Source organism: Equus caballus, unplaced genomic scaffold (assembly GCF_041296265.1).
Source record: "Equus caballus isolate H_3958 breed thoroughbred unplaced genomic scaffold, TB-T2T haplotype2-0001077, whole genome shotgun sequence".
NCBI lineage: Eukaryota > Metazoa > Chordata > Mammalia > Perissodactyla > Equidae > Equus > Equus caballus.
The window spans coordinates 90,040-115,707 of NW_027222073.1; the positions used below are offsets into that span (position 1 = coordinate 90,040).

General features: G+C 45.2%; 2 protein-coding genes across 46 annotated transcripts in view; one reads left to right on the forward strand and one right to left on the reverse strand.

The window, feature by feature from the left end:
- The window catches only part of LOC138922534 (uncharacterized), a 150,228-nt gene that overhangs the window by 36,629 nt on the left and 87,931 nt on the right, over nt 1-25,668 (forward strand). For all 45 annotated transcript variants that reach the window (XR_011435620.1, XR_011435635.1, XR_011435619.1 and 42 more), the window contains 2 exons: nt 21,650-21,805; nt 23,052-23,172. The gene's annotated coding sequence lies outside the window, so the exon portion shown is untranslated. The remainder of the gene's footprint in view (nt 1-21,649; nt 21,806-23,051; nt 23,173-25,668) is intronic.
- Nucleotides 14,124-20,449, reverse strand: LOC106781163 (spermatogenesis-associated protein 31D4). The gene is made up of 4 exons (XM_070259109.1): nt 20,183-20,449; nt 19,391-19,436; nt 18,748-18,808; nt 14,124-18,469 (listed from the first exon to the last, which is right to left on the reverse strand). Exons 1-4 carry the CDS (start codon nt 20,378-20,380, stop codon nt 14,263-14,265), a joined length of 4,512 nt encoding a protein of 1,503 aa, XP_070115210.1. The 5' UTR covers nt 20,381-20,449; the 3' UTR covers nt 14,124-14,262.

Genomic DNA, 25,668 nt, shown 5'->3' on the forward strand with positions numbered 1-25,668 from the left:
TCCCAGAAGGAGGGGATGGGTTGTCCTCAGCCAGCCATGAATGACACACCCCAAGGGGGCTCCTCCCCGCAGTGATCTGCCAAAACTTCTGGCTTAGATGTAATCTAAGAATGGTTTTCATTTCATTCTGGTCTGTGTCCTTCCTTGAGACATTTAAGAGTTCATTCCCTGAGTAATTCCTTGAGTGACACACACAGCTACTTTTTGTCTCTGAGGCAGCCCTCAGACTCTTCAGTAGGTAGCATTCTGAGACCCTTGGAGGACTATCTTCTGGGCTCTTCTCTAGGATATATCCAAGATTCCTCTTCATGTCCTGCCTTAGTTGAAACTTTGTTGAGATCGTCTCATGGAAGCTTCCTGGGAAACTCAATTCAGTCTCTGCTCGATCCTTGCTACTCTGGCCCTGAAGCTGACGGAGCTGTGAGTGAGCATGTCTGCCTTTTTGCTGAGATGTTTCTGTGCATTTACACAGAGACTCTAGATTCCTACTGGCATAGAGGCAGCAGTGTGAGAATAGCCTCCTTGGAATGTGGAGCTCCATTTTATCCTGGCGTTCACTGGTGATATGAAAATGGCCAGGAAGGACAGAGACTGGTACATAGGCATGGGAGGACTGGCTGACCAAAGGAGGGGTGAGAGCTTGAGGACAAGTGGCTTCTTGAGATTTTTGGAATGCAGGGACTAAACCCCACAGACTTTCTTGTTGCTTCTGCAACATGTGCCATTTCAGGTGTTGATTTTCAGTTGAGATATGAGAGTCTGACTCAATCTGGGATCTATGGAAAGACACTCCATGGTCCCTAATCTGGGATGGAGAAGAAGATGGTAGGATTGAGAGTGGGGATTGAAGGTGGGCATGGGGCTGGACCTGAGTGAAAGGTGGGGGCTGGGATTGGGGGTTGGTCTGAGAGAAGGGTTGCAGATGTACATCGGGGAGGGGAGGAGGGTGAGAATGGGGAAGTGGTGGAGATTCTTGATCCCACATCTTGACTGCAGAAGCATTACAGATTCCATTGAATAAGACAAAATGAGACCCTAGTGGGGCACTACTACTAGAAACCAGGAGAGTGGCCAGCAGGGACTCACTGTGCAGAGAGGGAAGACCCCAAAAGAGCTGGGTATATTTCTGCTGCAAGTTTTCTCCCAAAGTCTTGACATACAGTAGCTGTTGACAAATGCTCAGCTGCTCTGGTTTGCCTGTGATGTCCCAGCCAGTTTAGGGGGCTGTGGTGTCTTGTACGTCAAGTGGCTGCAATGAATTCCCTGAAGACATCCGTTGGTTTTCTGAGCACATTTGTTTTGAAAATAGTCCTTCCTCCTTTTCTTTCTTCTCTAATATCTGGAAATCCATTCTCTTTTTTATTTGTCTTGCCAAGAATGCCTGGCCGTTAAGGCCAAGGAAAGAATGGCTGCTGGCCTCCATGTGATTGGTAGCAGAGTCTCCCCAGAGACAGGTCTCTGGTAGACGGAGGGAAACTTGCTCTCGTTGAAAATCAGAGTGTGATAATGTGGGGAGGAACATGTTCTTGGCAGGAGCCTGACAACAAGAGAATTCTGAAATTGACAGACTTGAATGGTCAGTGCCTCTGACTGTTGGGACATAAGTGGACAACCCACCAGGGCTATCTGGAGATGAGTTCTCTGGAACAGACTTCAATAAGATGGAAACCGATTTAGATTGAGTCACAGTTAAAGGGTGGTCTGTCGGTGGTGAGACAGACAGGCTTGGTGCTGTGTGATGACAAACCAGTGAATCATTGGGATTGATTATCTGGGACAAATTTGGTAAGGCGTTAATATCTTGGGAAAGGGTGCGGTCAAGAGAGAAGATCGTATTCAGAGACAGAGTGGCCTCTGGTTGGAGAATAGGCCCTGTTGCCTGGGTGTCATGTGGTGGCAGAGGGGGAAGGGCAAGGGGTTGGGGTGGGGAACGGTCTGCTGGGAAGTTGGACTCCAAGGGAGGAAAAGGCTCTGGTGGCATAGAGTGACCCGGTGGTGAGGGTGAAAGAAAGTCAGCTAAGGGTGTCGTTGGGTTAGGTGAGAGGACGGAGGGGTGCGGTAGGGAAGGGTCAGGTGGAGGGGATGGTGTTAGGTCTCCTGGAGGGACTTCTGAGAAGGCAGAGGACAGAGTGAATGATGACTCAGTCCCAGAAGCTGTGGAAGCCAGAGAGGACACAGAGGCAGTATCATCTTCCAGGTCCTCCAGGAACAGCAGCCGATTGACCTCCATGGTTGTGTTATTACACACCTCACAGGAGGGGTCTGGACATAGCAGTTGACGAAAGCAGGTGGTATCGTGATACTGGCCCCGGGGACTGAAGGAGACAGGATATACATAGCTGCAGCCAGGACCAGAACAAATATATGGGGCCCTGGCAGGTCTGACAGAGTTAGGGGCACCCATTGCATACTGTCCTTTCACATCCCCCCACTTCCTTGAGCTCACAATCTATGTTATTTCCTTCTCCCTAAGACTTTCACAATCTGGATTTCAAAATCTGAGGATTTTGCCTCCCTTATCAATCTCACGTTTCACTGAGGCCCTAGAAATTCTTAGACCCTGCTAAGAAGCGGGATACAGGAAAGAAGGATTGTATTTAGTCACCTTTGCAGCAGAGAAAGCACCTTCCTTGCCTCCTCTGCTTCACTCTGGCAAGCTCTCCAACCTGGGAAACCAGGAAAGTGATGAAGACAGAAGCAAAGAGATATTTTAGGAGGCAGAGTAGAATGTCCTGTATGGTACCCTTGGTAGATTGGACTTGGAGAGCTCCAAGAATTGGGATTCAAGATCACACGGTTAATGATAATAATAAAGCTCACGTATGTATGTTGCTTTATCATTCACAAAGGGCTTTCATTCATATATGTATGTCATCCTATGTGAGGCTCAAAAACACCATGTGAGGAACATAGGTCACTGGTTACTTCAAGGAAGAATCTGATCATCCAGGAAGTCAAAGTACTTTCACAAGGTCAGGAGACAGAAGTTCTGACTCTTGACATCTCATACGGCCACTTATTGGGAAACGCCCATTGCCCAGGTCCATCACTGCTTCATGCCCAGATGTGGGCAGAGCAGGAATCTGAGAAGTGTTTCAGATTCTGACTGCTTTCCCATGATCCTCTCCTCTGAGGGCTCTGTTTTCTGAGAGGGACTGTATCTAGTGACTGACATCCTCAGAGACCATGGACCTGGGACCTTATGGAGAGGACAGGAAGGGTCACCCTTGGAGAGCTCAGGTGGGATAGGTAGAACCTTACCACTTGGTGTTCCACCTTTTCTTCTCCTCTTGGCTCTGCCCTGACACTGAGAACGAAAAGAAAAGAAGGAAGGGCTGGGACTCATTGGTCTCACTTCTCTGTTTAGGAAAGTCAGATATTTGTTATCCAAGAATAATATGACTCTCTATTTTAATTCCTATAATTTTGCATTCCTTCCTTTTATTAATTTTTAAAGGTGATAAAATACTTTCAGTTTTTCCTGCTTTGAAAACCTTGAAGGAGGATTTTTGGCTAGAGTCCACACTTGATGTTCTCAGTCAGAAGTCCTCTGCTCAAGGAGGGCATAGACTCTGAGGCCCAAAGTCACATCTGTGCTTCCTCAGATAGGCCCTTGTATCCTGGGACAGAGCTCACACTCCAGTGTCTGCTCAGAGACTCAGCTCTGTTCTCCTGATCTGCCCAACACGAAGGAAGGCTTGGCAAGTGGCGCCTGACATGGCAAGATGACTCATGATCAAGTGCTGGGAACGGTGTTCTCCTACACAGATCTGAAACGCTAAATAACTGAATCAAGGACTACAGAATCACTGTTTGGGATTTTATTTGGGAACCTACCAGCACACCCAGATGGTCTGTGAGCTTTAAATGGAATCCTTAGTCCTCCCTGAAGCCCTAGTTCTGCCTGTTCTCTTCCCCTAAAAGAGCAATGGTCTGTCCTCTCCTCAGACTTCCCATTTTAGGTGTCTCTCTGGCCCAGCCAAACTCATTTAAAAATGTGAGAAAGGGAACAGGAAAATAAAGAATTATCCTTTGAGGAGCGACTTTTGGTTCCAGCTCCAACACTTAAAGATCTTGGGAGTCTTTACTACGGTCCTTAGGAGAAGCAAAAGCTGAGCAAACTGAAAATCAATGGCTTTTCTTGAAGTCACCAGAGAATTGAGGTTGCAGGGCAAACTACTACCCCAAATCTTCAGAGAGGGTGAATGCAGAGAATCACAGTTAAGATCAGCTTACCTGGAGCAGAAGCCACTAGAGCCATAAACTGGTAGAAACACGTAAAAGACACTGACAAACTGCTGAGGATGCATGTGGGCTAGCATGAAAGTGAGAAACTCCTGGAGGACCATTTAAGGGGAGGCCCCACCTACTCGTGAGTTTTACTTCCAGGAACCCTACTAAGTTTTCACAGTGAAGAACCATGAAGAAACTCTGATGTTTCTGGCATGGGAGGGTGGGGGAGAAAGGTTACCATTTTGAAAGGACTTTGAAATATCCCCTGAGTGTGCTCCGTAATAGAAGCCTCCTCAGCAGGGGAAAAGAGTACCAAGCCTTATCCCACGTGGGTGAAGGGCAATTACCCAACTGCAGCCCTCTGTAGCCTTCCTGTCTCATCTAAAGAGTTCAAAGAAAAGAAAAAAAAGCTTGGAAACACTTGTGAAGGTCACAACCCAGGGACACAGGCCCACTAAAAGATTTAATTATATCCCCTCCCTTAACACCTTCCCACCGCGTCCCCAGGGCTGCAGTATAGTGATGGGATCATAGCTGAAAGAGTTGCAAGGCATAGGCTCTGTTTAAGGAGGAGATTTAGGGGAACCTAAAGACACAAGAAACACAAAAACAAGGACACTAGAGGAAATTGAAGCCTCTGACATGCACAGCTACGGTAAATATTAAACACAGCCCAACACCTAGCCAGATGAGCATAAAACTTCACACTAAAGGTTTATTTATTTCAGTTCCTATTTCCTAATACAGCATGTCTGGCTTTCAACCAAAAATTACAAGGCATGCTAAAAGGCAAGAAAAAACAGTCTAAACAGACAAAGCAAGTATCAGATGCACATTCACATTGACACAGGTTTTGGAAGTATCACACATAGAATCCAAAATAACCATGATTAGTATGTTAAGGGCTCTGATGGAAAAAATAGATGGCACACAAGAACAGATGAGGAATGTCAACAGACAGAGGGAAATTCTAAGAAAGAATCAAAAAGGAATGTTAGAAACCAAAAACACTACAAGAAATGGAGAAGGCCTGTGATTGGCTCATCTGTAGATTGCATACGGCCAAGGAAGGAATATGTGAGTTTGAATATATGTCAATAGAAACTTTGCAAACTGAAATGCACAGAGAAAAAGAAAAAAAAATTTAAAGCCCAGACTATCCAAGAACTGTGAGACAGTTTCAAAATATGTAGCATGTGTAATTGGCATACCAGGAGGAGAAAAGAGAAAGAACAGAGTAGAAAAATATTTGAAGTAATAATGGCCAAGGATGTTCCAAAATTAATGACAGGTTAACGATAGATTGTAGAAGCTCAGAAAAGACCCCAACAAGATAAATACTAAAAAAGTCTATACTTGGACATATCGTCTTCAAACTGTAGGAAACCAAAAGATAAATCTTGAAAGAATCCAGAGGAAAATAAACACCCTACATCTAGAAGAACAAGGATGAGAATTGTGGGATTCTCATCATAAACCATGCAAGCAAGAAGAGAGTGAAATATTTAAAGTGTTGAAAGAAGAAAAAACACCACCCACCTAGAATTTTATATCTAGTGAGATTATCATTCAAAAGTGAAGGAGAAATAAAACCTTTCTCAGACAAACAAAAACTGAGGGAATTCATCAGCAGCAGACCTGCTCTGCAATAAATATTTTTTAAAAGTTCCTCAGGGAGAAGGAAAATGATAACTTGGATCTTGATTAAAAAGAGGAAGAGAAGGAATAAATTAAGGTAAAATGAAACTTTTATTTTTCTTATTCTCAATTGAGCTAATAATAATAGTAACAATGTATTGGGTGATTATAGTATATGGATAAGTGAAAGGAATGAAAACAATGTTACAGAGGACTTACATTACTTATAAACGTATATTACAAACTCTACAGCAACCACTGAAATTTTTTTAAAGAACAATTGATATAGTAAGAGATGAGAGAAAATGGAATCATAGAAAATGCTTGTCTAAAACCAGAAAACGCAGAAAAAGAGAAGAAAAAAGAATAGATATAATGAATAGTAAACAGTTATAGACATTGTAGGTATGAGTCCTACCGTATTTTAAAAAAATCGCTAAATATAAATCGTGTAAATTCACCAATTAAAAAACAGAGACTGTCAGTGGATAAAAAAACAAGACCCAATTAAATGTTGTATACAAAATGCCCACTTTAAAAATAAAGATACAGGTAGATTACAAATAAAGACAGAGAAAAATGTACCCTGCTAACACTAACCAAAAGAAAACAGGAGTAACTATATTAATTTCAGACAAAGCAGACTTCATAACAAGGAAAACTATCAGGGATAAAGAGGGGTATTACATAACCATAAAGGGTCCATGCTCCAACAAGACACACAGTCCTCAACATGTATACATCGAACAACATAGTGTCAAAATATGAGGCAAAAACTGGTAGAACTGCAAAGAGAAATAGTTGAATCCATTGTTATGTTTGGAGATTTCACCCTCTCTCTCAGAAATGGACAGATTCAGCAGGCAGAAAATCAGTATAGATGCAGTCGACCTGAACAGCACCATCAGTCAACGTGATCTAATTGACATTTTGTAGAGTACTTCATCCGATAATACACATTCTTCTCAAACTCTCATGGAACATTCACCAAGATAGACCACGTTCTTGGCCACAAAACACACTTTAATAATAAATAAAATAATAATAATAATAAAATAAATAGAGATTGGACAAAGTATGTTTTCAGACCATAATGGAATTAAACTAGGAATCAATTACAGAAGGATAGCTGGAAATCCTAAAATGTCTGGAGATTAAACAACATGCTACTAAACACATTGGTCAAGGAAGAAGTCTCAAAGTATTTTAAGCTAAATGAAAATTAAAATAGAACATATTAAAATTTATAAGGTATAGCAAAAGCAGTACTTAGGGAGAAATTGATAGCATTGAATGCATCTATTTGAAAAGAAAGATTTGATATTTCTGAGGGACCTGATTTACTTACCTGATTGATGTCTCTCTCTTTCCGAAATTTTGGGAAACATGGACTCCTCTTTAGGTAGCAGAGTGACAGAAGAAGGAGCCCCACCCCACACAGGAAGGCAGGGATGGGAATACCTAGGAACTCAAGCTGGAGCTCAGCCGTGGTGCATTAACATTCCTCAGACAAAGAGGGTGATCTGCATCACCAGAAGTGCACTGCCACCTCAGGCAGCTGGGCGTTAAGAGTGCACATTCTAGACTAGAGTTCCAGGCCCACGTCACAGAGCTTTAGCATAGACACCAAAGGTTCTTGAAGGTCGGGGAGGGGAAAACACAGAAGTGATGAACCCACAACCCTTCCCCCACCATCCAGGCCAGCAAATCAGTCCACCCCTCTGAGGCCCTTTAGATCCTTCCAACTTACCTTCCAACTCCACATATTCACCATAGCATATATTTCACCTTGGTGAAATTTTCTATTTATTCTGTTACCCAGCTATTACCTAAGAGCCTTTTATTGCTTGGTGATCTCCTTTTGGACCCCCACGTCATCTTTGAAAGTCGGTCCTGTGCCCAGGGATTTACATCCCCAAGATCTACTCGGCCTTCAACTAAAACTTCCCCTCATACATAATGTGTTTTTACCTGTATGAAACCAGAAATGCACTCAGCAGCAGCCCCACCTCCCCTTATCTCCTCAAAAGAATCCACTATCACCAAAAAGCATGAGAGAACAGAGTAGCCTGTATCAACCAACAGAAAGCATGAGAAAGAGGGCCACAAGGGCGTGGCGCATCCGTGGACCCAGGGCAAACAACTTGAAAATGTTTGGTAGTTCTTCTTTTCCCCGAATCCCTCTTAGGCTAGTCAGCCTCTAAAGGTTCTCAAATCTGGCCCCCTCCACCCATACGGTGTCTCACCCTGCTGCTCCCTCTTTTTCTCTGCCAAATCCCCTCCTCCCAGCAAAATTTTAAACTTTTCCATTATTTTACAGAGCAATTGTGCTGGACCATGACCTGCAGGGTCAAACTCATCTTGATTTAGGGACTAGGCTTCTCTTTAGCATAACTTCTAGTGAGCACAGTTGTAATCATATTTGACAGTACCTTTAGATTTTTTTTGAATCACACCTATGGTTACTTCTTCCATGAAAGGTTTTATGATTTTTTTCCCCATCTATTTCTATCTTTTCCCCAAAATTCCCATTGACATCTCTGTACCTTTTTAAACAATAGTGTCATTTTTGTTGATGGTGTATATATATTTATTTCATCTCTCCCCACGCTAGCTAGTCATTTAATAGGTATAACTTTTACAGCTTCATTGTTTAGTGCTAAACTGCTGGAATGAAGCCCTGTGTCATGTCCTCCCTTTGCCTGCCCGCATTCCCTCGCTGAGTCTGATGAATCTATCTTGGCCGCAGACACCCAATCCTTTCCCTCCCATGTGAGAGGGTTTACCAGTAATGACAGCTCCTTTCTTTCCCTGTCTTCTCCCTCATCCACAGCTTCACCATCGTCTCTACCCAAAAGGAAGGTACACTTCAAGCCCACCCCTCTCATGTACCCTCCGTCGACTGCAGGAGGTCTCTGTTCAGACAAATCCCTCTATGTATCTTTGCTTCTCTGGCATTGTTTTTTTTATAGCAAGTCTGGTCCTGACTGCCCCTAAGGTCCCCAGGACTCATGATTGTAAAGTCATCCTTTAAAGTCTGAGCAAGATAAGCTCCACCAACAATAGTTTCAGGTGGGGCCGGCCCCGTGGTCGAGTGGTTAAGTTTGCACACTCCGCTTTGGTGGCCCAGCGTTTCGCCAGTTTGGATCCCGGGCGCGAACATGGCACATTCATGGACATCCATGTGTGTGTGTGTGTGTGTGTGTGTGTGTGTGTGTGTGTGTGTGTGTGTGTGTGCTGATATAGAGAGAAAGGGGAGGGAGGGAGCGGAGACAGAGACAAAATGGAGAGATATCGAAAATGGGTCAAAATACTAATGGGTACACCTGGATAAGGGGGGGGAAGGTTGTTTACCATCCATCCAACTTTTCCACAAGTTTATCTTTAAATAAATACATTTTAAAAATGGACTGTTGACTGTTGTCCCAAATTTTGCCTAACCCTTGAAATTTCGGGCTTTTATTCCCGCACCTGCCATCGCTAGCCTACCCAGACCCCAGAAGTGTGCAATGGTGACTTTAAAACAGTTGTCGCAGGTTCTGTCCCAGGCAAGAAACCCTGGATCCTCTTTGCACATTTAAAGTGTGCTAACATTTCAACAGGGTTTCGCAAAATACTGGAAAAGAGCATCCCCCCCAAAATTTTTTTTTAAAAAATTATACATAATATAAAACAAGAACCAAAGGAAAGAACAAAATATTCAACATGTGTACAGCATGAAACCCTTAATTTCTTCCTTATCTGGTGCCACCGGGTCGTCCGTCTTCTGGAGTTTTGTGGTGTGAGTTGGTTTGCCGGCACTTCCTCTGCTCTGCTAGTCAGTTACCACTCCTGCACCGGATTTCCGTCTTCAAAAAATGTGTTGACATCTTTTGTCATATCTTCTCCCCTTCTTGTCATCCTCAAGGGCCTTATTCTTTTTAAATCCTTTACTTGTTTTAGCAGCTTTATTGAAATATAGTTCACATACTATACAACTTACCCATTTAAAGTGTATAATTCCATGATTTTTAGTATATTCACAGATGGGTGACCATCACCACAGTCAATTTTAAAGCATTTTCATGACTTCAAAAAGAAACTTCATAACCTTTAGCTGTCATGCCCCTGTCCTCTCATCCCCCCAGCCCTAAGCAACCACTAGTCTTCCTCTCTCTCTAGATTTCCCTGTTCTGGACATTTCGTATGAATGGAATCATATGAGGTTATTTGTGACTGGCCTCTTTCACTTCTGCATAATGTTGTCAGGGTTTGTGCATATTGTAGCATGTATCAGTAGTTTTTATTGCCAAAAAATATTACGTTGTGTGGATATACCATAATTTATTTACCCATTCGTCAGTTGATGGACGTTTAGGTTGTTTCCGTCTTTTGACCGTTATGAATAATACTGCTGTGGACATTTGTGTACAAGTTCTTGTGTGGACATATGTTTTCATTTCTCTTGAGTGTATAGCTAGAAGTGGAGTTTCTAGGTAATATGGTAATTCTGTGTTTAACTTTTGAGGAACTGCCAGACGGTTTTCCAAAACAGCTGCCCCATTTTTCATACCCACCAGCAGCATAGAAGGGTTTCAGTTTCTCGGCCTTCTAACACTTGCTATTATTCTAACTTTTTGATTCTAGCCATCCTGTGTGTGAAGTGCTATCTCACAGTGGTTTTGATTTGCATTTCCCTGGTGATTAATGATGTGAAGCATCTTTTCATGTAATATTTTACTTTTGGGGAAGGAGAGGAGATAGAAAAGTGTTTGATCTCCTGTGTTTAACTCATCATACAGTAGCTCGTTTTAAATGTATTACAGGAAAGAAACTTTCTTCTAAATCTTTGAAAACACTTGCATGGTGATGTGAAGTCCTTATCACATGTACAGTTTTCTCCTTCTGTGCTCTCTACGTGCTGCAGTCACTGTGTGACTGAGGGACTGCAACACCGTGCACTGCATTTGCTTAGGAAGATTCCTTTCTGCGTGGGGTGGAGGGAGGAGTTAACTCAGTGACTTCTCAGGCTTGACTACAGGGCTGAGCAGAACTGATGGCCAGAGCATCTGAAGCTCAGTGCGTTTCCTCCCCATGGCTCTGTCCATCTGTTTTGGGTCAGTGAGCTCCACAGGTAGTAAATGTCAAAGAAACGTGAGAGCTGTGACATGGGCACAAAGCATACACCTGAGAGACGGATGTCAGGATGTTCCCATGGGCTTTTGCCCCTTAACCGTAGTGTAGGAGACGGGCCGTATCACACGTGCCAGATGATGACTGTGAAAGTGGGGTAGGGGTACATGGGAAGTTCCACTGCTCTCGTGCTTGTTTAAACATTTCTGTAATAGAAGCTTAAAATAATGAAAGAAGCTGGGTGCCTCCTAAAGAGAGGGAGGGGACGAGAGGATACCTGGCAAGGGGGCTCAGCCCGTCAAGACGAGGGTTTAGCTCTCTCAATAAGGACATTTCAGGAAGTGTAATCATTGAGGTTAGGAAGGAAACCTCTTTTCATATAACAGGAAAGAAGGAAAGGAGGAACGGGAAAAGGTTTTTGTGAAGGTTTATTGACGCAAAGTTCCTGTCTCATGACTTCTAGTTCCTCTGTGATCAGTGGTCCAGCACATCTACTGAGCAAATGGAGACAGCCTAAATTTGAGGAAAGTGGAGGAGATTTGAAATACATTTGAGTGTCCCTGGAGAGAGAATGGAATAAGGAAACAGCGACCTAAGCTCCATTTGTCTTGTTCTCATGTTAGTAAGCATGGGATAATTCTTTGTGGAATGAGTGAGTGATTTCCAGCTAGTGCTGGGGCTGAATTTACTGTGGCATCGGTAGACTCCATTGTGAGATTTAATCCAATAGTGATCAATTAGTTATAGGAAGGCATTTCTGGGAAAGGCAGAGAGATGGGATTTTGCCAGACAGGCAGGATTAAAAGGGATTGGATGGGGCCCATTAGTAGCGGAGCTTTTTAAATGTTGGTTAGCTGACAGACCATCGAGTCTACCCCGGAGAGGGAGGAAATGTAAACAAGAGCTTGACCGACAGACAAGGAGTAAGTGGAAAAATGAAGGGCCTGGAGTTGAAAAGTTAACAAGGGGCATATGAATCAGAAGAATGAGAGACGAGGCCAAGGGGTGGAATGTCCGACTGTAATAATCTGGATGGCTGAAGTGTTCCTGGTGATAAGCTCTGGAGTGTGGCAGTAACTACACTGGAATGGAAGTAAAGGACCCTAAGATGAGATGATGTAGAAACTGAGAGGCTGGTCTTTGGCTGGTCTATCCACATCGATGGTAGAGCCCTCCATGGCCTCCTCACCTCTTCAAGTCTCCCGCCCTGGGCCCCATCCCCCTCCCAGGACCTCCACAGAATCTGCATTCTTTCTTTGACCTCAAGTTTCAGACATTGTGGGTTCAATGGCATAACTCTGGACAAGAAGATACAAGTGTGGAGTGAGAGAGGCTGTAGTGGACACCGGTTTTGTTTTTGGTTTTTGTTTTAACACCTAGCATTCACAAGCCTTTCTGGGAAAACTACCTCCAGTGCCCTCTGGGATACTCACCCCATTTGTGTAGTGTGTGTGTGTGTGTGCACGCGTGCGTGTTTGGTTTTGTTACAATAGTTACCATTATACTTGTATCTTTTCTAATGTCCTCAAATTCCTTTCCCTTACTCGGAGTCTTATTTCGTTTGTCACCTATATCTTGACCCCCTCTTATTACTTATAGAACAATCATTTTATTCTATTTTTCCCTTTTTCTCCTCCCTTCCATTTTTAAAATCATGTTGTTTTTAGAAAACAAAATTGGTATTTTATTTTTCCACCCTTGTAGCCATCTTTATTTTACTTAGACGTCTACAACTTAATGTATTTAATGCTCACCATCATAATGCTTTTTGAATTTTGCCCCAGTTGACACTCAGCCAATTTTTGAGTCCCAGTCTGTCTAAGTGGAGTTGCCTTTCCTCCAAACCCCTATTGTAAGGGTGGGTATGTGTGCAGTCCATGGTGAGACCCCCATATATCTGTAACCTGGTGCATAGTCTGGGACTCACCTCTGGTTCATGAGCTGCAGGTGTTCTGGGGGAGACCAACCATGGCTCCACCAAGGCCGTGAATATCAGAGGCGGCACTTCCATCCCGATAGGTGAACTGTACACAGTAAGGGCAAGATCTTGTATATTCCTATTAAGCATAGATGGAAGGAAGGCAGCAAGATCACCTTCCCCAAAGAGGGGGATGCCATGCCTGATGACCTCCCTGCAGATATTGTTTAGTATTCAAAGAACAGCCCAGTGCCTTTTTGGAATAAGGCATCAGTGTGCTGTGCAGTGCCTGGATCAGCCTCAAGGTGGTGATGCCTGGATCAGATTGAGGAGGGGGCGGGGGGGGGAACAGGACAGGGTCACCATATGGATGATGAGGCATAAAGCTTTGTTCTACCAGCAAGGTCCTTCTTTCCCCTCTTCATTTTTTCTTCCCTCCTCGCTTACTCCAAGTCATCTTTTCCTTACTCTCAGCTTTATTTTATCCTGGGAGGTAGGTGGCTACCTGGTCAACATTGTTACTACTGGCAGCTGAGTGATGCTTTTGCTCTGCAACAAAATATCATTTGGCAGTCTGAAGAAATACCTAGAGGGGAACCACTTCCCCCAGGTGCCTTTCCAGTAGGGAAACCTCAATGTAAAGTTTAAAGTATTCTTGCCTAACACATTAATATGACTCGCATGACAGATTCTTAAGGCGCGTCTGTGCTGTTCCTAGCCCCTCCCCCACCAGCCCAGGATCCACTGCAGCAATACCCTCCCCCACCCCCCAAATCCCATTCAGGGTTCACCCACCTGTGGGGTCCTCTGGTCACTGACCTCTAAATCATGATGAAGCCACTGTTTTTTCTTCATTGTTGTTTTATGAATTGCATACCTATTCTTGACCCTCTTCGGATAGAGAACACCTGTCTTCCCTACTCTCTGAAGGATGTAAAACATTCAGTGAGCGGAAGGTGTGGGCTGCTCTACACTTTCGTTAAGGCTAAGCGAAGAGGCAGGAGGCAGAGCCCACCTCCTCAAACTTCAACAGGGAGGAAATGGGCTTTTGGGGGCACGTGATATCTCTTTGTCAACAAGAGCTCCAGAGCACTGGTGACCTTTTAGAAGCCAGAGGAAGCAATCAGTAAGAGCTGAACTCACTCCTCCTTTTCCCTAAGCACAAGCCCTGAGTTACCTGAAACCCATGCCCCCAACACAGGACACAGAAAAGACATCACTATTATTAGAGAATCATTTATTGGGGAGAATTAATATTCTCCACAAGAAGGAATTATTTTGTGGTGGGAAATTTTCCGCTCTCGAAACGCTGGAAAAGCGTTTTCTGTTGACATAGAGACAGATCCCTAAACATAGTGCCTTTAGCAGTGGTGAGAACAGCTGGAGGCCCCTGGGCCGGCTTGATGCCTGCAGGTGGAGCTCGGATGGGGCACATGCTCCCTGCGGGGCACAGATAAGGGACGCTTCTGATCCAATAGCTGATCTTTAAACGCCATGACTTTCTGAGGGTGTCTGTTCTGGTCTCTGATCCGTCTAGAACATGTAGGATAATTCTGGCCAGCAAAGACAACTTCTTGGTGGCAGGACTTGGTGCTTGGCACTTTACAGGAGGGAGCCCTGTAGTTGGAAGGATGCCCCTGGACGGGCTCTGCCTGGGCCTGCTCTTCTGCCTTCTGGTCAGTTTTCACAAACTTCCTCAGGGAAGGAAGGGGCTCTTGAGGGCGGGTGACCTCTGCTGCACACTGCTGCCCCAGTTTCTCCACTGGGAACTTCCCAGGGACCCTCCTGGTCTTCTGAGCCGTGGTGGTCCCAGTAACGGCAGCTCTCCCTTTAACCAGGCCTCTGCTCTGTGCAGATGATATGGGGCTGCCCTTTTCCTGGGGATGTTCTTGGTTTTTGCCTTTTGTCCCAGGACGAAGCCATTGAAAAATGTGGTTCATCTTTTTTCTGAACAGACTTTCAGGAGGAGGCTGTGCCTTCTGTGATGAGGTCTGGGAAGACTTGCTCCCACGCGTCTCCTCTGATGCTGTGATCTGAGTAGGGAAACTCTTTCTTGTAGGTTGGGATGTCCCCAACCCTGCATCCCCTCCACCAAGCTCTTCTTTGTTGGTGCCCGGAGGGCTCACTCTCATTGTAGCTGGTGGGAATTTCTTATCCTCGTACCTCTTTCGGTCTTTCTTAGGGACCCAAGGCTCCTGCCGCTGCTTCCTGCTGATCCCAGTGTCCTCCAGATGGACATGCAGCACCTGGGAAGCTCCCATGTCCCCACTGGAGACACCGCGGGCATGAGTCAGTGAGGCCTTGTACGTCAAGCTCTCTGAGGCAGGGGACCTGTCAGTGTGTTGGCCTTGGACCTGGCTCTGATTCCTCTTCTCTAGTTTCGACTTTAATTCCCTAAACAGATGTTCCTTAAGATCCGATGACTTCGGGTCTTGGGGAACTTGTCTTTTTGGTGCAGGGCTTTCAATGGTCCCAATAATTTCTATTTTACTGTGATTCTCACGTATCCTTTGGGAGCTTCCTGGCTTGCTGGTTGTCAACACATTACCAGTTTTTGACTGCAGAGCGTTGAGCTCCTTGGCCCTGAATATGTCCCTGGCCGTGCTGTGCACGGAAAAGGGTTCCGACTTCATCTTTTTGTCCTGTCGCCCTTCTCTTCTATCACTGGGACTCACTCTCTCATCCTTTGTCTCATGTTTGGCACCAGCTTGCCTTGCAGGCAGCTCTGGGGGGCATCTGTTGCCTAGCTGAGTAAATTTCTGACTCGCTTTGCCTGTGATGCCACATGTGACAGGCAGATGAGTCTGCCTGGCACCCTTACTCCTCTGAACAACCTCTGCAATCTCTTGGTTGATACCAGAGGGTGATTGTCTCGGCACCCCTTGTCCTTGCCTGCCCATAGGTGAAGTAGCAGGGCAAAGACGATCCAGGACCAGGGCTGAATTTGTTGTTTCCGCTTTTTCTTGAAGAGCAGATTTAGAGCTTCCTCTATGGGGCTCGAAGCCCTCGGATTTGGAGTCCACTTCCAAAGTTGGGTTATTTGAGGGGGGACAGTAGAAATAGGTCAAGGACTGGGATGCAGCATCTTCCAATTTAAACGCCTGTATGGATTCAAGGACCCTGCAGGGAAGGCCCCACTCCATTCTCATACGAAAGCTTTTAATATGGGTTTCCATCATCTGTTGTGCGCTGGAATCAATGAAGCAAAGCTCCTGGAAGGTATTCAGGGAGGAGTCCCCACCCACTGAAGGTGGCAAACTCCTCTGTGTTATTTGGGTGCGGGATTTGTCAGAAAGCAGCAATGTCTGCTTGCTGGCATGCCATGAACTGCGCACCGTCCCAGGGAGCCGAGCCTCACTGATTTCCTCAAACTTCTTGCTCAAATGTGCTTTCAGGACATTTTCAAGTTGTTTCTGATCTAGACTTTCCTCCAAGGCCCTTGAATTTTTCCCTGACAGACTTGCCACGTGACTATTTAGGTCTTTCTCAGAGTCATATGCCGGATCCTTATCTGAAGAGCTCTCTGGGTCACTCAACAGATGAGCTTTTGGGCCGTTCTCTGGGCTATGCCCCTGATCCTTCCCCATCTCCTTCTCTACCTCAAGCAGTTCTGAACCCCTCTCATGGAAGCTTTTGGATTGGCTCAATCCAACATTTAGATCTTTGTTCACCGAGATCCGTGAGAGTCCACGATTGCTCTCTGACTTAGCTATCTCTGAGAAATCTCTTGGAGGCATCATCAGTGACAGACACTCACAGATCCTGCGGGGCAGGCCCCACCGGTGTTGGATGAGCCTCTTTCGAAGGTGATGTTCCAGTTTCTTCCTCAGCTCATCACTGAGAGGAAACTCTACGGGAAGGGTGGAGATGGAGGCATGGGCCTGGGAGGCCTGATGGTAAGGAAAGTTGGGAGCTGAAGAACAAAATTCTTCCTGAGATCTTTGGACTACAGAGGGGGAACCCCACAAACTTTCCTGTTGCTTCTGCAACACTTTCCATTCCAGTTGTTGAATTTCAGATGAGGTGAGAGACTCTGATTCATCCTGGGGTCTATGGTGACACACTCCACAGATCCTTATCTGGGGTAGAGGACCAGATGGTAGGATTGGGAGTGGGGATTTAAGGTGGGCCTGGGACTTGACCTGAGTGAGAGGTAGGGGCTGGGATTGGGGCAGGGTTTGAGGCAAGGGTTGGGGCTGGATCTCAGGCAAGGATGGAGGTGGGCGATGGAGAGGTACTGGGGATTCTTGGCCCGTGGAGGCATTTGAGATGGTATTGAAAAGGAAGATTGTGGTGCAGTCACTTGAGTCACGGATAGCAGAGGGCAAGGACTCGCTGTGCAGAGATGGGAGACCCCAGAAGAGCTGCATACATTTTTCCTGTAAATGGTCCTCCAAGATTTTAGGATATGGGGGCTGCTCATGCATGTGCAGCTCCTTTGGTTTCCCTGCACTGCTCCAAAAAGGAAGGGAGAATGCTGAGTCACACTCATCAGCATTTGACTCTGACATTTTCCCCGAAGGATTTAGTTGGTGGCCTGGCCTAAGTTTTTTTGGAAAAGAACCCTTCTCCTTCTCCTTTTCCTTCCACATCAGGAAATCACTCCTCTTTCGGACTTGTCTCTCCAGGAGTGCCAGGACATGAGGGCTAAGAAATGAGAGGTTACCAGGCTCTATAAGGTTAGCTGTAGGGTGTCTCTCCAGAGAGGACTCTGAAGAATGGAGGGCAAGAAACTCTTGATTAAAATCACATGGTGCCAAGGTGGAAGGTGCTAAGAACAAGCCTTTGGCACAAGCTTGCCACCAGGATAATTCTGAAATTGACAGGCTTGAATGGTCAGTGCCTCTGATTGTTGGGACATAAGTGGACAACCCACCAGGGCTATCTGGAGATGAGTTCTCTGGAACAGACTTCAATAAGATGGAAACCGATTTAGATTGAGTCACAGTTAAAGGGTGGTCTGTCGGTGGTGAGACAGACAGGCTTGGTGGTGTGTGATGACAAGCCAGTGAATCAGTGGGATTGATTATCTGGGACAAATTTGGTAAGGCGTTAATATCTTGGGAAAGGGTGCGGTCAAGAGAGAAGATCGTATTCAGAGACAGAGTGGCCTCTGGTTGGAGAATAGGCCCCGTTGCCTGGGTGTCATGTGGTGGGAGAGGGGGAAGGGCAAGGGGTTGGGGTGGGGGACGGTCTGCTGGGAATTTGGACTCCAAGGGAGGAAAAGGCTCTGGTGGCATAGAGTGACCCGGTGGTGAGGGTGAAAGAAAGTCAGCTAAGGGTGTCATTGGGTTAGGTGAGAGGACGGAGGGGTGCGGTGGGGAAGGGTCAGGTGGAGGGGATGGTGTTAGGTCTCCTGGAGGGACTTCTGAGAAGGCGGAGGACAGAGTGAATGATGACTCAGTCCCAGAAGCTGTGGAAGCCATAGAGGACACAGAGGCGGTATCATCTTCCAGGTCCTCCAGGAGCCGATTGATCTCAGCAGTTGTGCTATTACACACCTCACAGGAGGGGTCTGGGCATAATAGTTGACGAAAGCGGGTGGTATCGAGAGGCCGGCCTAGGGGCCTGCGGGAGACAGGAAGTAGAAAACTGTAGCCAGGACCAGAACAAGGAAAGGAGGACCTGCTGGCCTGTCAGGGGAGGGGCCACCTGAAGCCTGCTGCCCCTTCACAATGCCCCACGTCTATGACTTCACCATACACTCAGCAGCCCTCACCCCAAGGCCTTCATTCACATACCCGTTCCTATGGCAAACCCCTCCCATGACTACTGCAGGCTGTACTGAATCCCTGGAATTGCAGAGAACATGTTAAAGAGGGATCAGGAAAGAAAAGACTAGTCACCTTTTCAGAATAGAAATTAGCCTCCTTTTCTCCTCTGTTTCCCTCTGGTAATTTCTCCAACCTGGGAAACCAGAAGAGTGAATTACATGTAACAAAGGTAGAAGTGTAGGTGTTACACAGGAGTCCCTTTATGGGAGACCCTTGGGATATTAACTCTGAAAGCCCCAAGAATCAGTAGATGTGGTCAAACGGTCAATGATAATATTAATAAGGTTCACATGTGTTTGTTGCTTCATTTATAAAGTACTGTCACATACATTATCCCATGGGATGTTCAAAACCACCATGTGAGGAACATAGGTCAATGGTTACCTCAAGGAGTCTGATCATCCAGGAAGTCAACGTAGTTTCACAAGGTCAGGAGACAGAAGTTCTGACTCGACGTCTCCCACGGCCACCCACTGGGCAACACCCATTGTCCAGGCCCATCACTGCTTCATGCCCAGAGCTGGGCAGAGCAGGAATCTGAGAAATGTCTCGGGTTCTGACTACCTTCCCATGAGCCTTTCCTCTGAGGCCTCTATCTTCTGAGAGGGACTCTATCTAACGACTGACATCCTCAGAGACCATGGACCTGGGACCTCATGGAGAGGACAGGAAGGGTCACCCTTGGAGAGCTCAGGTGGGATAGGTGGAACCTTACCACTTGATGTTCCACCTCTTCTTCTCCTCTTGGCTCTGCCCTGACGCTGAGAACAAAAAGAAAAGAATGAGGAGCGAGGACTTAGTTGGCTTGCTCCTCTCTCTAGGAAACTCAGATATTCATCCAAGATTAATGTCACTCTCTATTTTTATTACTAGCACTTTGTGTTCTTTCCCTTTCTGAATTTCTAAAGGTGATAAGATACTTTCAATTTTTCCTTCTTTGAAAAACTCGAAGGAGGATTTTTGGCTAGAGTCCACGCTTGATGTTCTCAGTCAGAAGTCCTCTGCTCAAGGAGGGCATAGACTCTGAGGCCCACAGTCACATCTGTGCTTCCTCAGATGGGACCCTGTATCCTGGGACAGAGCTCACACTCCAGTGTCTGCTCAGAGGCTCAGCCCTGCTCTCCTGATCTGCCCAATACCAAGGACGGTTTGGTCGAATGACGCCCGACATGGGAATGTGACTCATGATCCAGTGTTGGGAACAGTGTTCTCCTACACAGATCCCAAACTCTCTAAATAACCTAATGCAGGGCCGTGAAATCAGTGATGGGATTTTATCCAGGAATCCTCCACCACACCCAGATGGTCTGTGAGTTTTAAATGGGAAACAGTCCCAGCTGAACCCCTAGTCCTGCCTGGCCTAGTCCCCTAGAAGGATGATGTTCTATCCTCTATTCAGACTTGCCATCTTAGGAGTCTCTCTGGACCAACTCATTTAAAAATGTGGGACTAGAAATGGAAACAACAATAAAAAATCCCTGTTGGTGGCTTGCCCAGGGATCCTTACCTTTTGGTAGATTTTGGTTTTCCAGAAGGTTGGTAAAGATGGAATCCCCACCAGGAAGCACAGGAACAGAAGAAGCAACCACAACCCACACACGATGGTGAGGTTGTGGTCACTATCTAAGAATGTTGAGCAGATGCTCAAAAACAACTCAATATGGCTATTCAGAAATGAGAGAACATTCCATTGACTGAACTCCATTTTCTGAATCGCAAGGCTGCCTGAGGCAACTGAGCTCTGAGAGTGTCCACACTTGCCTATAATCCCAGGCCTGCATCACAGAGCACTGAAGAGTCACAAAGGGTTTCAGAGGGTGGGGGAGGGGACATGAAGAGGGTGTGCCCATGGCCCCTTCCCCCCACCAGCCCAGCTGATCTCTCCATCCATCCTGGGCCCTCCAGGTCCCTCTGCCCTACCCTGCCATCCTATTTTCCAACTCTGTCCGTTCATCATATCATACAATTACATTAATGGAATTTTCTGCCTGTTCCACCTGTACTCCAGATATTACCTGGGCCCCCTTTACTGTTTGGAGAGCTTGACTTTGGTTTCACCAATTCCACTGCCTCGAAAGTCTGAAATGCTCCCTGGAATTTTTGCTAGTACCCAGACATTTACACTCAGAATCATATATGTCCTCAAATCCATCTTTCCTTTAGAATGTTTTTGCCTTACATGAACCCTGATATAGAACTTAAAGTTCTTTACTCATTTGGTTTTGTGAATGTTGAATAACAAATTTTAGTTTTTTGCTTCAGTCAGCCTTTACCGTCTTCAGCCAGTGGGGCTGACTCAAATAATTGAAATGAATAATTCATTATTCAACATTCACAAGACTAAAATCAGTACGGGCATACCTCACTTAATGAAAGGGACATGTTTTGAGAAATGCATCATTAGGCACTTTCACTGTTGTGTGAACATCACACTGTACTTACGCAAACCTAAGTGGTAGAGCCTACTACACACCCAGGCTATGTGGTGCTACCCGTATGGGACCACTGTCATATATGTGGTCCATTAGTGACCGAAACATCGTTAATATTGTTACATGGTGCGTGACTGTGGTGGATGACAATGACAAAATGGAGTACCATTTTCAAGGCTTCTAAAATGGAGCTGGGAGGCGATTAAGGAAGTGGGGCTTATGCTTGTACACCACATCCACCACCAGATGTTAACTGAACTTTTGAGCTTTACCTGACAGCAGAGGTCACATCTTGAAGTGTTTCCTCATTCCAAGAAGGGGCAGTCTGCCTAGGACCAACTATGTTCTGGCAAGTCAGCTCACCCCATGCCAGAACCAGTCATTAACTGTTCACTGTAGACCTTTGTAAGCCTGTGTCCTTTCCTTTTATCTACCCCTGCCTCCTTTGTCTTCCTAGGAGCGCATTTGAGCTTCTACTCGAATCTACATCTCCTGAATTGCAATTCTTGAGACCCCAAATAAACTTTTTGGTTCTTTTGCAGTTTATGCCTCTTATTTGCCGACTTTACATGGTGACAGAAGTGGGATCCCTAGCTACTGACCTTCAATTCTGGTGCCACTTCACAGACACAAGCAAGGTGCCTGCAAAGAATCTTTTGTGCTCTGTCGTCTCCTCCTGGTGGCTCTGGTTCCTGGTGGTAAGTCCTCCTGGGCCTGGACCTCCCATTTTTGGTAGAGGTCCAGACTCTTTATGTAGGCGTCCTTTGATAGTGGTTCTGGCCATCCTTCCATGGTCAGCTTTGTTAGAAGCTTCTGTTTCTTTCACTCCTTTTTTGGGCCTTTGATCCTTTGGTAAGTTCATACAAATGAGAAATCCATTTTCTAAGAGGACCACCAAAGAACAGCCCACTCTGGGACTCCTGCTGGTTTTGTCTTTAAAGAATACAGACCTTCTACATGTAGATTTTTGTCCCACTGGGCTCAGATTACTCAGGGTGATTTAAAGCTTCACTGGCCTAAATGGGGCTCCTTTGAAATTCCTAAATTGGTTTATCTGTGCACTCAATTGGAAAAAGCCTATCAACCCAAACAAATAAAATGGGAAACTTTTTAAAATTGGTATCTTGAGGCCTCTAAATGAAACACTGGAAAGGACACTTCCTTGCAAGCCATAACAATGTCATAACTAAGAATTTCAAATGATTAAATGTAAATGCCATCGATAAAAGAATATTAACTCCTCCTGTATTTGTCAGGGTTCTCTGGAGAACCAAGGAGATTATCTATATATATATAATATATATTAATATTGATATATAATAGAATATATAATCCATTGTATCTATATTTAAATTCATTTATTTAGTTCTATAAATTACATATATACACATAAAATTTATATATAAAAGAAACTTTGGCCTCGCCCCTAACTGCCTAAAAGAATTTAAGACAGAAGGCCTGTTCCAGGAAGGAGCTGTCAACGTAGGGAACTCTAGATGTGGTAGAGAAGAAGGTACCTAGCCGGGCCCATTTTACACAAGTTCTCTCTCATTTGTTTAGAGATGGCCCAGCAAACATTTGGTTTTCTGTCTCCTTGTGAATTGGCTTCCTCCTCTTTGAAGTCCCAAACCATGACCCCCAACCCCGCGCCTTTGTAAAATATCTAAACCCTAACCATAGACCTGGCAGACACGCTGTAGACTGAGCAGCAGCATGAAGACCAGGGTCAACCTGATGACATTGTGGGTGGGACTACTGGCTGTTTGTCCACATCCTTGTCCTGGGTGCCCAGGAAGGCAGTCACCCAGCAACTTGCAGTGAGGTGTGGCGTGTGACTATGTTTCAGCCAATGCAATGGGAGTGGAAGTGGTGTGTGCCATTTCCAGGTTGGAACTTTTGAAAGCAGGTGTGTCTTCTCCGTGTTCCTTCTTTCTCCTTGTGCAGATTGGTTGCAGACAATGATACGGGCATCAGGAATGGCAGAGCCAAGAGACGGGAATTCATGTGTGACTGACACACCCTGTGGAAGAGAACCACCTGCCCAACACGAAACCCACCTTGGCCTGTAAGGCAATCACACATAAATTTCTACTCTCTGGTTATTCTTTTTCGGGATCTGCTTGTTATTTTCTTAACTATTATGGAAATATTTCAAATATGCAGAAGAGTACATAGTATGACCTCTATCTCCGGCCCCAATACCCAGAAAGAACAGACGTTCAATTCTGCCCTATTTGCTTCCTATGTTGCATTCATTTGCTGGGGCTGCCATGACAAAATACCACACGTAGAGTGGCTTAAACAATAGAAATTTATTTTCTCACGGTTCTGGAGGCTGAAGTTCAAGATCAAGGCGTTGGCCGGTATAGTCTCTTCTGAGGCCTCTCTCCCCGGCCGCTTCTCCCTGTGTCCTCACACGGTCTTCCCTCTGTGTGTGTCTGAGTTCTAATCTTCTCTTCTTACGTGACTATCAGTCACATTGGATTGGAGCCTACCCATGTGACCTCACTTTACCTTAATTACCTCTTTAGAGGCCCTCTCTCCAAATACAGCCCTATTTTGAGGTCCTGGAGTTAGGACTTCAACATATGAATTTTCAGGGACATGATTCAGCCCACAACGATATCTCTGTTTTTAAGAAGCAAAATGTTGCCGTCACACCTAAAATTCACATTTCCATCCCGTTCTCCTCCCTCCCTCATCATAGGTATCAATATCCTAAAATTAATTACATTCTTTATGATTCCAAGAATATCCATGTGCATGGCTCCATTAACAAAAGATTACATTTTTATGCATAGTCAAGACATACATGTGTATGTCTCCGTTAACAAATTCTTACATTGTTATGCACTTAAAAAATGTACAGGAACAGCATCACACTGTACATGTCCTTCTTTGATTGGCTTTGGGCTATAAATGGGGAAGGAAAAACAGCAGCTGAGGGTAAGAGAATAAATAAACGGCTTATGCATAAAAACCCAAAAGGACAGATTTCCAAGAGCATCCAGGTTGGTGACCATGTGCAGGTTCTGGGAGAGTGGTTACCTGGAGAGGGCGTGGAAGCTCAGTGCCCTTTCCCCATGTCTTGCCCTGTGCGTCTGTTCCATTGAGGTATTCCCAAGTTATATCCTTTCCTAATAAACAGGTAATCTAGTAAGTAAGAGGTTTCTCTGAGTTCTGTGAGCCGCCCTAGCAAATTCGTCGAACCGGAGTAGAGAGTCTTGGGAACCTCCTACTGACAGCCAGTTGCTCAGAAGCATAGGTGACAACCTAGACTTGCTCTTGGCACCTGCAGTGGGGGCAGTCTTGTGGGGCTGAACCCTTAACCTGTGGGATGTGATGCTGTCTCTGGGTACATAGTGTCAGAATCGAGTTGAATTGTAGGACACCCAGCTGGTGTCCCAAGAATTGCTTGTTGGTGGGGGGGACTCCCCTGACCCACAACCCCACACACATTGGAATTGGTACCAGAACCTAGGAACAAACTGTGAAAGATAAGCATCTTAGCTTGGGTTCCTATAACAAAATGCCATAGCGTGGGTGACTTAAACAACAGAAATTTATTTTCTCACCATTCTGGGGGCTGGAAGCCTGAGATCAGGATGCCAGCATGGTCAGGTTCTGGAGAGGGCTCTCTCCTCAGCTTGCATAAGGTCCCCTTCTCACTGAGTCCTCAGATGGCAGGGTGTGTGTATGCATGTGAAGAAACAGAAAGAGAGATCTCTTCCACTTTTGATGAGGCCACAGTCCTATCTGATTTAGGTTCCACCATTATGACTTCATTTTCACCATAATTACTTCCTAAAGACCTTGTGTCTGCACATTGTCACAAGGCGGGGTCAGGGCTTCCATATATGAATGGTGGGGAGAGAGAATTCAGTCCATAGCAATAAATAAAGAGCAAATAAATAGAAACAAAGGTTTGGCATTTCTCTTTCTCATTTCCTTTCTTCCTGACTTTACTGTCTTGCTCTTTGTCTAGCTTCTTGAACAAGCAGCTCATTGGTTTCTAATTTTTCTTTTTAGATACGTATGTTGAAGGTATCTTTCTTCTAAGTATTGTTTAATTCCATCCACCAGATTTTGCCATGTAGTGCTTTCAGCTATAAATATTTCCTGAGTTCCATATGAGATCCCTTTCAATGCAAGGTTCTATAAGTTCCCAGCCATTATTATTATTTTCTCATCTGTCGCTCCTTTTACAAGTATGTAATGTTCCTCCTTGTCACCATGTTGGTTTTGTCTGGAGCTTTACCTCCAGATTTCTATAGATATACTTTTTTATTGAGAGGTAAAGGACAAAATGAGGAAATATTTTTGCTATATATAAGCATGGTATCTGTCTACACTCCTGGGACAGTGTAGACTTCTAATCTGTCACTTATCCACCTTTGTGAAAAGGAATTCTAATATTGGCTCACTGAAGTCATTTTGGTCAACAGCACAGGAAATTGGTAATATGTATGTGTGGGGACCTGGAAATGGCCTCCCCAAGATATGTCTCTTTGGCATCAGGATTATTTGAGGCTGATTGCTTTTGATAAACTGGGACAGGGAA

Excerpts from the sequence above, each read along its gene's own strand:
- LOC106781163 (XM_070259109.1), bottom strand. The coding sequence starts at position 20,380 with ATGGAGTTCAGTCAATGGAATGTTCTCTCATTTCTGAATAGCCATATT. Across the intron at positions 18,809-19,390 it reads AAGAGGTGGAACATCAAGTG|GTTGGAGAAATTACCAGAGG; the intron begins GTAAGGTTCCAC and ends CTGGTTTCCCAG. Across the intron at positions 18,470-18,747 it reads CTAATTTCTATTCTGAAAAG|GCCCCTAGGCCGGCCTCTCG; the intron begins GTGACTAGTCTT and ends TGTCTCCCGCAG.